The sequence below is a fragment of the Citrus clementina genome, unplaced genomic scaffold, assembly GCF_000493195.1.
Source record: "Citrus clementina cultivar Clemenules unplaced genomic scaffold, Citrus_clementina_v1.0 scaffold_4, whole genome shotgun sequence".
In the NCBI taxonomy this organism is placed as follows: domain Eukaryota; kingdom Viridiplantae; phylum Streptophyta; class Magnoliopsida; order Sapindales; family Rutaceae; genus Citrus; species Citrus x clementina.
This window is the reverse complement of record NW_006262274.1, coordinates 15,071,406-15,083,632: the sequence shown is the minus strand read 5'-3', so window position 1 is coordinate 15,083,632 and position 12,227 is coordinate 15,071,406. Positions and strand designations below refer to the sequence as shown.

The following is a 12,227-nucleotide window of genomic DNA, read 5'->3' as shown; positions in this document are numbered from 1 at the left end:
AAAAAAAAGAGAAAAATATCTGGAATGAGTATTACATGTTTTTTTTAGGTCAAAAGGATAAAAGAAAATCAATAATATTTTATCAATTAACTAAATGGTGCTCACACACTCAATTTTTTCAATAATATTTTATCAAGTAATTAAATGGTAATTATATATATGTATATATTAAAATTTTAAGATAAATTTTTTTAATTCATTTAGAGTAAAATAGTTATTTTATTTAAATTTTAATAGATTCTAATTTTGTTATTGTCAAAGTGATTGATTGATACAAATATAAAAATAAAGATATTACAAAGAATATGTTAAAATTTTATAAAAATTAAATATACATATGACAAAATAGAGATTATCCAAAGATGATTTTCCTAAAACTAATCAATTTATGAGGAGTACAGTCCAAATAAAATAAACTTATCCGAATGAGTTAGAAAACGGTAGACATTCAATAACTAATTTTGAGAAACAGATTTATCCATCAATATAATTCTAAAATATCCGTCAAATATATATATATATATTTTTAAATACACACCAAATTGCACATTCGCAAATTAATTAATTAAAAATCTATGTGTAAAATAAACTCGATCACATTAGAAACAAGCTCTTGAAATCCAACCGACGCCGTAGTGTCCACCGTCAGCTTCGGTACGTCACCAACATCATACTCCGTACACCCACAGTACCCTTCCAACAACCTCTCAAGATCACGCCACGTGGACGGCTTATGCCAACTGGATGGTCTGTCATCACCAACAACTCCACAGCCACTCTCATTCCCTCTCCCCTCAAGCCTCCTCCGCCACTCGGCCTCATCCGACGGCTTACACTCCACCATCACAAGCCCAGCTCTCATCTCGCCGGCCAATTTCACCAGCTTCTCCAGGTGGGCCCGGCGCGAGAGGGGGGAGTCCACTACGACGCTGACGCCAAGCTTGAGCTGAGTGGAAGCTATTTTCCAGATGACGTCGTAAGATAAGTCGTTGAGGAGAGAAGAAGCTGCGGCAGCTGCTGATGTGGCGTGCTGATGATGCGGCGTCGTTTTTTGAAGGGTTTGTTGAAGAGAAAGAGTGCAGTCGCGGACGTCGTCTTTGTCTATGAGTGGGATTTTAAGAGCAGAAGCTATGGCGTCGGCTAGTGTGGACTTGCCTGTGCCTGGATGCCCTTTCATGGCTATGATTATTAATGGCGGTGGTGTTTGATTAATTTTCAAATGATCATCCTTCGACATTTTTTTGTCTTTTCTTCCTAATTTTATGTTCTCAAGCAGTTGCAGATGATGACGATACAGGTGATGAAATGGATGATGAATATTCATAACCATAGTGTAAAGATTAGGATGATGACGACGACGCTGACGACGATGATGATGATGACGATGAATCGATGATGATGATGTGGTTTTATCTATCTTATAATCCTCAGTTCAGACAATTGATGCCACGTCTGCATGAGAAAGAAAGGAATTGCATTTTATTTGCTGATTTGTTTTTTCAACATGTCGCGATTCAATTGGTGTATTTACCATCCGAACTCTACTCGGTTTGGCGATGTAATGTGTAAAATAAAATTAGAATGATCATTACTGGTTTTATTTCATTTTATTCCATCAAATTTTTTATATATATAACGTTTAAATAATATTTTTTTAAATAAAATTTAAATAATATAATTTTTATATAACATTAACGTGAGTAGTGTAATAAGCAATGATATTTCTTAATTACAGGCTATAATACGACGAAAAGTTGGGCTTCTGGCTAACGATGCGAACGAACTGGGTTCTAGGACCACTGACTACGCGACGTGCTATTGGGCTATAATGAGAGGATGACATATTGAGCGCTGGTTGTAGCACGAACAATTTAAAAAGGATGAGTGAATTTGTGAAAAAGTGATTTAGGATTTGATTTATATATTGTGGGGCAAATGAGGTTGTGGGTTTTGAGCTGTGGTTAAGTTTAAATTACATTAAATTTTTTATATTTACTAATATTTATATTATTTGTATACATATTTTGATATTTATTATTTAAACTGATATTTAAAATTTTACAATTTTAATTTTATCATTTATTCACTAATGATTCTAGAAAAAATAAAATTGAAATTGAAATTGAAAAATGGAGAAAGGGAAGGGGATGAGGATTCTAGAAATGGGGAAATGGAAAAATGGGGAGAGGATCGGAATTCCACCTCATCCCTGTCTCTTTTGAAATAAGAAATTGAGTAAAAAATTATCCATATCCCTACCCAAATAAGAGATTAGATATAAAATCGTCTTTATATTCTCATCCCCTATGGGCCTTGATCCCATGAGGATATCTGTCATTTGTAACTAGGTCTTACTTACATCAATATTCAATACACGCCCGCCCATAATCGGACTAGAAACAAGGGATTCAGGCTTGATAATATTGAGCCTGAGAATGAGGTCGGACTAGCTTTGGACATCACTTGATAAGCCTTGCATCCGGTCCAAAATCTGAATTTAAAAAAAAATCATAAAATATATACTATTTTAAAGTAACTATATTTTTTTGGCCTATTACATATATTTAAAATTTTAAACATTTAAAGTTTATATTTTCATGTCTAATTTTATTAAAATTAAAAAAATACATATATAATATTATAAAATAAAAATCCGAGCTATTTAAGCCGGAACAAAAAATCCCAACTTGAATGTCAAAAAAACATGTTCCGGCTAGATCCAGGCATTGCCATACCCAAGCCTAGACCTGGGTTTTCCCAACCCTAACTATACTAAACATTAGCCTATAATTCAATTTTCACTAATTAATTTGGAGAAATATATTTACTCAACCTACAAATCAGTGAAAGAGAAATTTACTCATACTGAGAGCAAATGAGTCCCATAATGCTAGGACTCAAATCTATGCATCCAAATTTAGTTCGATTTTATTTTAGGTTGTTGATCAGCATTACTCAATGTAATCAATTTTCTTAGAATTTATGAAAAATAATCAACTACTTAAAGACTGACAAATCACATATCATGCATTTGAGATGAAATTTCAATAAAACTTTTGTCTATATATGGTTACTCTTTTGCAACATTTGATGTATGTGAATATTGAAATTCAAATGGAAAAAAATCGTAAAATTAAAAAAGTTTTTTATAATATTAATATGTTATAAAAATCTAATATTAGTGGTCAAGAAAAAAATTAAATTAGTGGATGTTAATTAATTCATGATTTAATGAATTATTAACGATTATTTTTTGGTTTTTGAGATACTTATATCCAATATGCTTTTATTGTAAATAGGCAAATTAAATATCAAATAATCTAAAATGTTCGACCCCAACTTACCATTCAAATAGAGATAAAAAGAAAAATATATATATATATCCCAATAAACTTATAAAAGAAGGAATGAGGTTGACTTTCAGATGTCTTTTTTGCTATTTTAAAATTGTTTTACTAAAAATTAAAATAACCACTTGTGCTTTCAATATCAGCCTTTTTTAGCTATCGCACCAACGTCAGCTCAATCCAAAGTCTGGGGTTTTGCCGTATTGGAACAGTCCATTATACACCTTCACTGCCCTCATTTGATTGAGTACCAAGTGCAGAGAAATAATTCTTCTGATTTCACAAGTTACTAAGGAAAAATAACAATAATTTGTTATGTCCATCTCCATTTGAAAATAAAAAATAAAAAAATCAAGGCCTTGCATTCGAGAGTAGAGATGGTGTCCATAGTACCAAAAATACACCTCACTTCTATCTAGTATAAAGGCTGTATTCCTAATTTGATCTTCCCAACTACAACATACAATAAATACTGTCTAGTAACCATTGTTATTTAGACCAATTCCCACGCGGCCGCTTAAACGAATCTCCCCTAGGGCCTGGAGGTATATGCGTACCTGAACCAGAACCAACTACCGGGGAGCCATGGAATAGCGGTGGCTGAGCCACTTGGGTTGATAACTGATTTCCCTTTGTTGATCCCTTGTGTGCAGGTATCCTACTTTTATGATCACGAAGAGGAAAGTATTGCCGGGTATTGGGACTCATGAGTGACATAAGGAAGTTACTTGGATTCTGACCTGTACCTCTATTTCTCGCTGCTGGGCACTTATCAATCTCAGTTGCTTGTATCATCGAAGTCAAAGATTCCACGGATTCTGCAGGCAGTGAGATCCCAGAGAACCCATCGTATGATAGAATGGAGGCCATTGCGTACATGGAGGCCTCAAGAACTGGAGGAAGAGCTTTCTGGGGGTGTGTTACCTGTAAAATATTAACCAATCAATCAGACTTGGGAAAGTTTTCACGATACAGATAAGCAAAGATAGCATATTGAGCATGTGTTCCAATGCTTCCGCATGGAAGAACCATGCAAGTACTTACTTTGAATAAGATTGCAGCGGATAATCTCTCTCTTAAACAGTAGATTTGGGCAATATCAAGGGCTGTTGATCCAAAATAAAGCCATCGGTCCACCAAAACTGTAACCGATTTATCAGGAGATGACATAACATTCTCTCCATGTTGTTCACTTGTCTTGTCATCTATCTCCATACACTCCTCATCGCTTTCATTTTCATCAGCATCGTCATCACTCATGTCATCATCTTCATCATCATCTTCATTATCAGGTGCTGGAGCAACAGCAATCTCTGTTGCAAGGAGTAACAATGGCAGTGGCCCAACAACAGTACAATTCCTTACATGCATACCCCCATCCCCACGGGTTATCTCATCATATACCATTAGTGGGCAATCATCAGTTTTTTTAAATGATAATTTGAAATTAAGAGAATGGGGGTGCAATCTAACTTTAGCACCACCTGCAGTCTCTACAAATCGTCTTCCATTTTTATGAGGTGGACGCAACCTCGCTACCATTGGATATAAACCAGCCATGAGGACTGCATGAATTATACCTGGTACATGTGCATTATGACTACAACTCGAGACATCTTCTGGAATAAACCCATTCTTAATTAGCTCTGTCTGGAGCTGCTTACGCATACCAAGCAGCATATTCATGACACCTGAGGAGACAAAGTACTGAGAACAAAACCATGCTTCTTGACCCCTCTGTTTTGCATTCTTCCAGCACTCAAAAGCTGCTATGACTGCGAGCTGATCACTCTGCCCACCGTACAATGAAGCAAGCTCAAATTTAGCAGCAGTAGCTCTCTTCTTTTCATTTGGTGATATGGGAAGGGTGAATGGGTCCCTATAGTCAGAAGCACAGGCCAGTGTCAAAGCAGGGTCTAAACAGTCCATCAGTATGGCAAAGAAAAGCATCTTGCTCATCAATGGATGAACAGAAAGACAACCTAGCTTCTCCCCAAGTTCGGTAACTTTTTCATCAAGTGACAAAGCCCCAATATCCTGAAGGACAATGATTGCATTACGAATAGTTACAGAAACTGGAGGGTCTAATGTCTTCTGCAAGAAATCTTCAATATTACAATTTGGATCAAGCAACTTCACCTGCTCCATCAGAAAAATCAACAGAATACATCACTGACATCATATTATCTTCAAACAGGTAGAAAATACCATCTTCCTTCAAACACAAATTGGATAAAGGAAATGACACATTTTAAGGCCCTGTTTGGGATTGCAATTGAGCAGCTATAGCTTAAAAGCTACAACACTAAAGTGTTTGGTAAACACTGACTGCTGTAACTTGAAAGTTAAGATAATCTGATTTTATACTTGTATAATGAAAAATCTATTATATCTTTACTAGTTTTATCAAAATGGTTATCTAAAAATTTATATTTACTACACTATTAATTTTTATCTCAATTTTTTTTCTACAGCAGCTGCAGTTTAAAAGTTACAGCACCTGAATACCAAACAGGGCATAAATATCCATCCATTTTCATAGTGAGAGGAGGGGTGGGGGGGAGTAATAGATAGATATACACATGGGAAGAAGGAATGATAAATAGAGTTACCTGTAAACAGAGTTCCTCAATTGGAATTCTCTTAATTTCTGGGACCTGGAAATCAGGCAAAGAAGCTGCTCGAAGTTGAGAATAAAGATGATAACAGATTCCAGCCTGACAGCGGCCTGCACGTCCTGCCCTCTGTTTTGCACTTGCTTTTGACACCCAGGAAGATTGAAGAGTTGATACATTGTTGTAAGGATCATAACTTTTTTCTTTCATTCGACCACTGTCTATAACATAGACAACATCATCAATGGTGATGGCAGTTTCCGCAATATTGGTTGAAAGAATAATTTTCCGACAACCAGGCGGTGGGCGTTTAAACACCTTCTTTTGCTGCACAGAGGGAACCATAGAATGAATAGGTATTATAACAAACTTGGAAGTATCTCTGAAAAAGGGGTTAGCAAGCAATCTATCCCAGGTTTTATTTATATCTTCCCATCCTGGAAGAAAAACAAGGATAGCTCCATCTTCCGAATCCATGCATATTTTTCTAAGTAACTGCTCTATAAGAACAAGATCAATAAGTTCAGGGTTAACTGTTGCTAGATATTTATCAAGTAATTGTTGTTTCATGGAGTCAGATAGTGCATTTTCCATGTGTTTTTTAATAATTTGAGCAACTTCTGCCTGATTTTCTTGTTCAGCCAACTGTAATGCTGTTCTTCCATCTCTGGCCTTTAGCTGGCAGTCTGCACCAAGAGAGAGGAGCATGCAAACATCACCTACTTGGCCCTTTCCAGCAAGCACCATTAATGGTGTTAGCCCTGTCAAAGTATGCTGGTAGTTGTAAACATTTGGGGATCCTTCCAAAGAAACCAATTCTAGGAGCATATCAAACTCATCATTTGACCAAGCTAAACTGATAGCTTCATCTAAAGTACTCTTATTTTCCTCCGTTAATTCGGGGTCCTCATTTGGGACAATTAAGCTAGCAGAATCAAGGTGATTACTCTCTGCAGATTTCAGGATGGAAAGTACATCCTCCAAATAGAAAGATTTGACCTGAGTTAAGAATAGGCAGGAGCATTACAATGCAAAGCAACTTCAGAAACATAAACAAAATGTAATCAATTACCACAATTAAAAAGTAACAATATTAGAGTTTTACAGGATAAGTGAACCCGGGGACTTGAATGACTGGGCATCCACCAAAATATTGAGAAAATCTATCAGCATCCAGAGTAGCACTCATTAATATCTGTGGGATTATAAATTATAGTTTATAAGAGAATCAATCAACTGGTAATTAAGATTGTAATATGAAATCACAATTATGTCCTAAACATATAATTTGATTATGCACAGACAAAATAGAGATTAAGTCTTTGAACTAACCAGCCGAAGATGAGGATATGAGGGGAGCATGTCTCTGCAAGTAACTCAGAATAATCAGAGAAAAAAACGAAACATCCAAAAACAGTCAAATATATGAGGAACATTGGTGCACTTAGATGTGCACGCCGGCTTTTTATTTTTTATTTTTTTGGTTTTTGTTAATTGATACCACAAATAAACTGCAAGGAAACTATAATGCTTGTAATAAAAAAAAAATTATAAAGAAAACTTTGGATCATGGATCGGCTAATTAGTAGCATGCCCAAAATTATCAATTTTTTATTTTCACAAATACCAAAATAATAAGCAGCCTATATCTAATCAAAGAAAGAAAACAACTAAACCATTTCAATCGCATATAAAGTACCTGATAATGGCCAACATGAAATCAGAGTAGCGATCTCTTTCATGAATTTCATCCTACAAGATAATTGCAAGTGCAAGCCAAGAGAATTAAAACAGCAGTAGAATATATGAGTTCATGAATTTAGATACTATAAAGTAACAACAGATTTTTTAATCTAGGGAAAGGGATTTGAATTTGAATATTAAGTCTAAATCTCTCAGTAAAGTTCAAAACAATATGTATATTTTTTGTCAACAAATCCTCCACTGAGTGTACTGACTGGAGCGCATGCTTGGCCACTACATAAAACTATTTAAAAGTGAATGGAAACACATTCTTCCATAATATTATGCAACTAAGAAAGAAATGATCCTAAGCAAGTCTTTGGAAAGGAATGTGCTAAATATACACAAAAGAATAAGTACCACAATAATGTGAGTTAGTGCAGAAACATCATCCTTTGCCGGCTTATTAGATGCTTCCTTCAACCTGCTAACACCTTGGGAGACCAGCAATCTCAAAAGAACCCCATTTGTGCAGAACACAATTGACGAGTGCTTCCCACCTTTACTTTCCAGCCGAATCTGATATCAAATTTATAATAAACATCAGCAAATATCACAAGTTTACACCCGGATGTAGTCCAATTGTTTGCATGACTTCTGAATATAAAACTTTTAGATTTCTTTGTTGCAAGAAATTCTGCAGAACTCAACAATTCAATAGTTAAGATTTTGAATTTTGAACTTCCAGCTTTAGTTTCACAGATGTCGTGCAAACAAAATACTTTAGGATGTAACCACCCATTTGTTATTGATAATTCAAACGAACATTTGAATGAATATTAGCAAATATGGAAGCTTACACCATAACACCAACAAAATTTAAGAAATATTACCTTGTACCCAATATTATCTCCGATATTTTCTCCTCTTTCAACAGATATTCTCTCAGCAACTAAACAAAAATCAGTTGTGTACAGCTTAGAGTGACGCGATGAACAAATAAATAAGTAAAAAAATTAACCAGAAAACTTCGCAATGAGTTGCGCGCACCTGAAGTTGCAGAGATACGTCTAGGTTGAGTACATACTATTTTACATGTCTCACCCTTACTCCAAATATGCTCCAAAAGAAATTGAGGGACCTGGATCACACATTATATGAAGATGTGTCATATAAAAACAAAGACAAAAGGGCAATAATAAAAATAATCAAATTATAATAATCAAGAGTTCTTTTGGACATTGTAACTTCAACTTGCTAGACTCGTGAAAACTGCACAACTACAGTTCTGTATCAATAATACTTATCCTAGTTCCTAGAAGATTCAGGTGAATACATCAATTGAATTTCAACAATTCAAGTTCAACAAACTAGAAACCAGATCATATTAGGATTTTTTAACCATATAATAGAGTTGAGAAATAAGAACTCAGAATCTTTTGATGGATGACTTTTTAACTTTGTATTATTCTTGTCTTGCATAAATAATTCATCTTTCTTACATTGTTAGTCAATATAATTTCTCAGAATTTGATAATAGGGATTGTCTATAAAAGTACAGATGACCAAGAACTCAGGTTCCATAAAAGTACACATGGGCCCTCAATTCTAGGTTAGACAACTTGAAAAGATCATGGACCAAAGTTCATTTAAGCTCTTATATTATAGAAAACTTGATTGGTTAATTATATAGATGGTGTTAAGTTGTAGATAGAAAAGCAATGACCTCTGTTATCAGCTTTCTTAATTCTTCCACACAGCCAATATTAACAATCCGAATGTAATGACAGCGGATAAATTACAAGTAAGGCAACAAGATAAGCCGATTCTACTTTATTCCTGACATTTAATTGCACTTATGTTTCTCCCTGTGGACAAATCAGAAAATGGCAAAATGAAAAAGAACTGCTTGTGAAATATGTTTTTTTTATACAAAGTCATATTAACAAGACCATAAAGAAGATAAATCAGATAATTGATAACCTGTGTTGTCTTTCCACAACCTGTCTCACCAGAAATGAGGACAACCTGTGTTAAAATGTGTCAAGAACAGCAAGTCTCAGAAAACAATACCAGAAATCCCACTATCCATACCACAGATTGTTGAATCTCATAAGAAAACCATACAGGAACCAAATGATAAAGCAACAATGCGGTGTAATCTACAGTCTGGCATTATGCAAACAAATTTTGAAACCAATGTGCATAGGAAATTGAAATAACCTGGTTTGAATCAACTGTGGAAGTAATGACATCCTTGAAGGAAGAGATTGGAAGTTTTGACCTCCCTTCAACAATCTGCAAGAATAAGTCAAAGATATCCTTCACCATCCAAGAATTCACAAAAAGCATCTTCTTTCCATTGTTCAATGCAAAAAATCTAACTTACTATCAAGTAAAAATTTGGTAGCAGAAGAACAATTAAGGAACACCATCCAACCACGGAAAACGATAAATTTCTAATTTGGTCTGGGAAGTCAAAAGAACCTGTCTCAAGTTTGCGTCCTTCTCTATCCTAGAAGTAAGTGATTCCACCTTCATTGCAATTTCTGCCTTGCTCATTTTAGGCTTGCAGAAAATATCATCTCTTTTCCCTCTCGTTTTATCAGACTTCCGACTTTGATTTGCATCCAATTTCTCACCAGGCTCCCCATCATCAGGTGGGTAGTGCGTAAACAAGTCCTGCAAAACCAGTTTTGACCCCTCTGAAAAAGTCAATGATGGGAGAATTTCCTTCCCTTTATCTGTCTCCACCCTTTTCTTACTTTTGCAAACAGAAACACGCCGTTGCTTCCCACGCCTGTAAAAAGTTCAGTCTCATAAGCTAAGCTATAGACAACAAGGTAGTTTTACTAAAATTAATCTACAAATTAAAAAACATTCAAATGTCCAGAAGAGAATAAACAAATTCAATTTCTATTTTACCAAAAGTTGACATCATTTTCCAAGAATACAAAGATTAAAATTATTCACTTACCCGGAACTTTTAGAGGTCATGCCCATTTTCTTGCAAACTTCATGCACCACAGCCCGCTCGCGATTTGATAAGTTAGCATCAAACGTGTACACTGCAATCAGCACCCAAGGTTTCAAGAATTAATCCGAATATATCAACGACAACTCGACAACTGATTTTTTCAAACGAATGTAGCATCGGCAAGCACAAGAAACCTTTAAAAATAGCAAAGAAGCAAGAATTTGAAGCAATTTAATAGATTTTTCAAATTCAAATAAGCTTAACAAACCAACAATCCATAAAATAAAACACCAAGCTATACAAAAAACTGATTTTTTTAACGATAATATTTTACTTAGAAATTGAAGAGCATTTTGCATTACAAGCTTTACCTTCATCTTTGGAAGCAAGAAATCCATCGAGAATTTGGGATATTCGAATCCTTGTAGCTTCAGCAACAGTAGGGCTTTGCTGTTGTTGTTGTTTCTGTTGTTGTTGTTCAGCTTTCTTCTGTTTCTTCTTTCCCATTTTTGCTGCTCTGTTTTGGTCCATCGTTTCAGATTTTTGTTTTTGTTAGCTTTTGTATTTTGTAATGTAAATATGTAATGTTAAAATTGTTCTTCCGTACGGTCGGTGGAAGGAAGCGCTAAAGGCCTAAAGCAATTCTCTAGGTTTTTATTTTTCAATGGAAGGTTAATTTCCTGTTTTGTCCTTTGGATATACTCATTTGGCTACCCTTTAAATCCGAAGGATTAACTTTCATAAGGAGGAAAGTAAATAATAACTGGGAGAAGAACAGAGATTACGAACACAATAAAATGAGAAATTTATAAAAATAATCACAAATTTTTTTAATTTTTTAAATTTAACCCTCAAATTTTTTCTATCATAATTAGTCAAATATTAGTTCTTTAGACCAAATAGTCCTCCTCACTTTAAAAAAATTTACAAAAAAAATGCCACTCTTGAAAATCAAGGAAAAATCCTACACTCTCAACAAATCACCAAGTATCATCACTCTCAACAAATCGTCTAATCTCATTAAACAAATATTACATTACTGAGTAAATAATTATCAATTGGAAAGCTTCATAACCTTAGTATATGTTCTTATACAATATGAACTAATAGTTTTGTTGTAAATGTTGTAAATGTTGTTATTTTCCATTCATAAAATAATGAAATTTCTTAAAGTACTTAATTTGAGTTGAGAAATAAAAAAGAAAATCATTAAAAACGCTAGAAATTTGAAGTAAAAGCAAAACCATATTTAGCGAGACAGACTGATTTAGTGCTACAGACACTTGTCTCACTGCTTGTCACACTAAGTCAACCCATCCCATTAAATTTCTAGATATTTTTCAGAAGTCATAACTTAAGCTATATGTGTTCGTTTTAGGTGTATAATATATCATTTCAAAATGTGCGATGCGATGAATAAATCCAAAACAATTTATGTCATTCTACTAAATGGTCGAACAAAAAATTTACCCGAATTTATTTGCAATAGGTACCTGTCGCATTGTCACACATAATCACAGTATATGCGACATTCATATAAAATGCACCCATATTCACTTTATTATGTTTTATAATCATATTTATTTTATTCTTTTAATAATTGCC

At 34.4% G+C, this 12,227-nt stretch overlaps 1 protein-coding gene across 3 annotated transcripts; it reads right to left on the bottom strand.

The window, feature by feature from the left end:
* Positions 1–3,602: 3,602 nt before the first annotated feature.
* Positions 3,603–11,185, bottom strand: LOC18044401 (DExH-box ATP-dependent RNA helicase DExH6). Of its 3 annotated transcripts, none has more exons than XM_006437026.2 (14): positions 10,994–11,185; positions 10,623–10,713; positions 10,133–10,445; positions 9,869–9,943; positions 9,629–9,673; positions 8,696–8,786; positions 8,539–8,597; positions 8,066–8,224; positions 7,662–7,714; positions 7,295–7,328; positions 7,068–7,157; positions 5,960–6,961; positions 4,392–5,486; positions 3,603–4,271 (listed from the first exon to the last, which is right to left on the bottom strand). In XM_006437026.2, the coding sequence occupies exons 1-14, from the start codon at positions 11,151–11,153 to the stop codon at positions 3,837–3,839; spliced, it is 3,702 nt and encodes a 1,233-aa protein (XP_006437089.2). In that variant the 5' UTR covers positions 11,154–11,185; the 3' UTR covers positions 3,603–3,836. The 3 variants fall into 3 exon arrangements, with proteins under 3 accessions (XP_006437089.2, XP_024041401.1, XP_024041402.1); XM_024185634.1 differs by lacking the exon at positions 3,603–4,271 and having other exon boundaries at positions 5,027–5,226; positions 5,330–5,486; XM_024185633.1 differs by lacking the exon at positions 9,629–9,673.
* Between the last annotated feature and the right edge of the window lie 1,042 nt (positions 11,186–12,227).

Excerpts from the sequence above, each read along its gene's own strand:
- LOC18044401 (XM_006437026.2), bottom strand. The coding sequence starts at position 11,153 with ATGGACCAAAACAGAGCAGCAAAAATGGGAAAGAAGAAACAGAAGAAA. Across the intron at positions 9,944-10,132 it reads AGGACGCAAACTTGAGACAG|ATTGTTGAAGGGAGGTCAAA; the intron begins GTTCTTTTGACT and ends TTATTCTTGCAG. Across the intron at positions 8,225-8,538 it reads GAGATAATATTGGGTACAAG|ATTCGGCTGGAAAGTAAAGG; the intron begins GTAATATTTCTT and ends ATTTGATATCAG.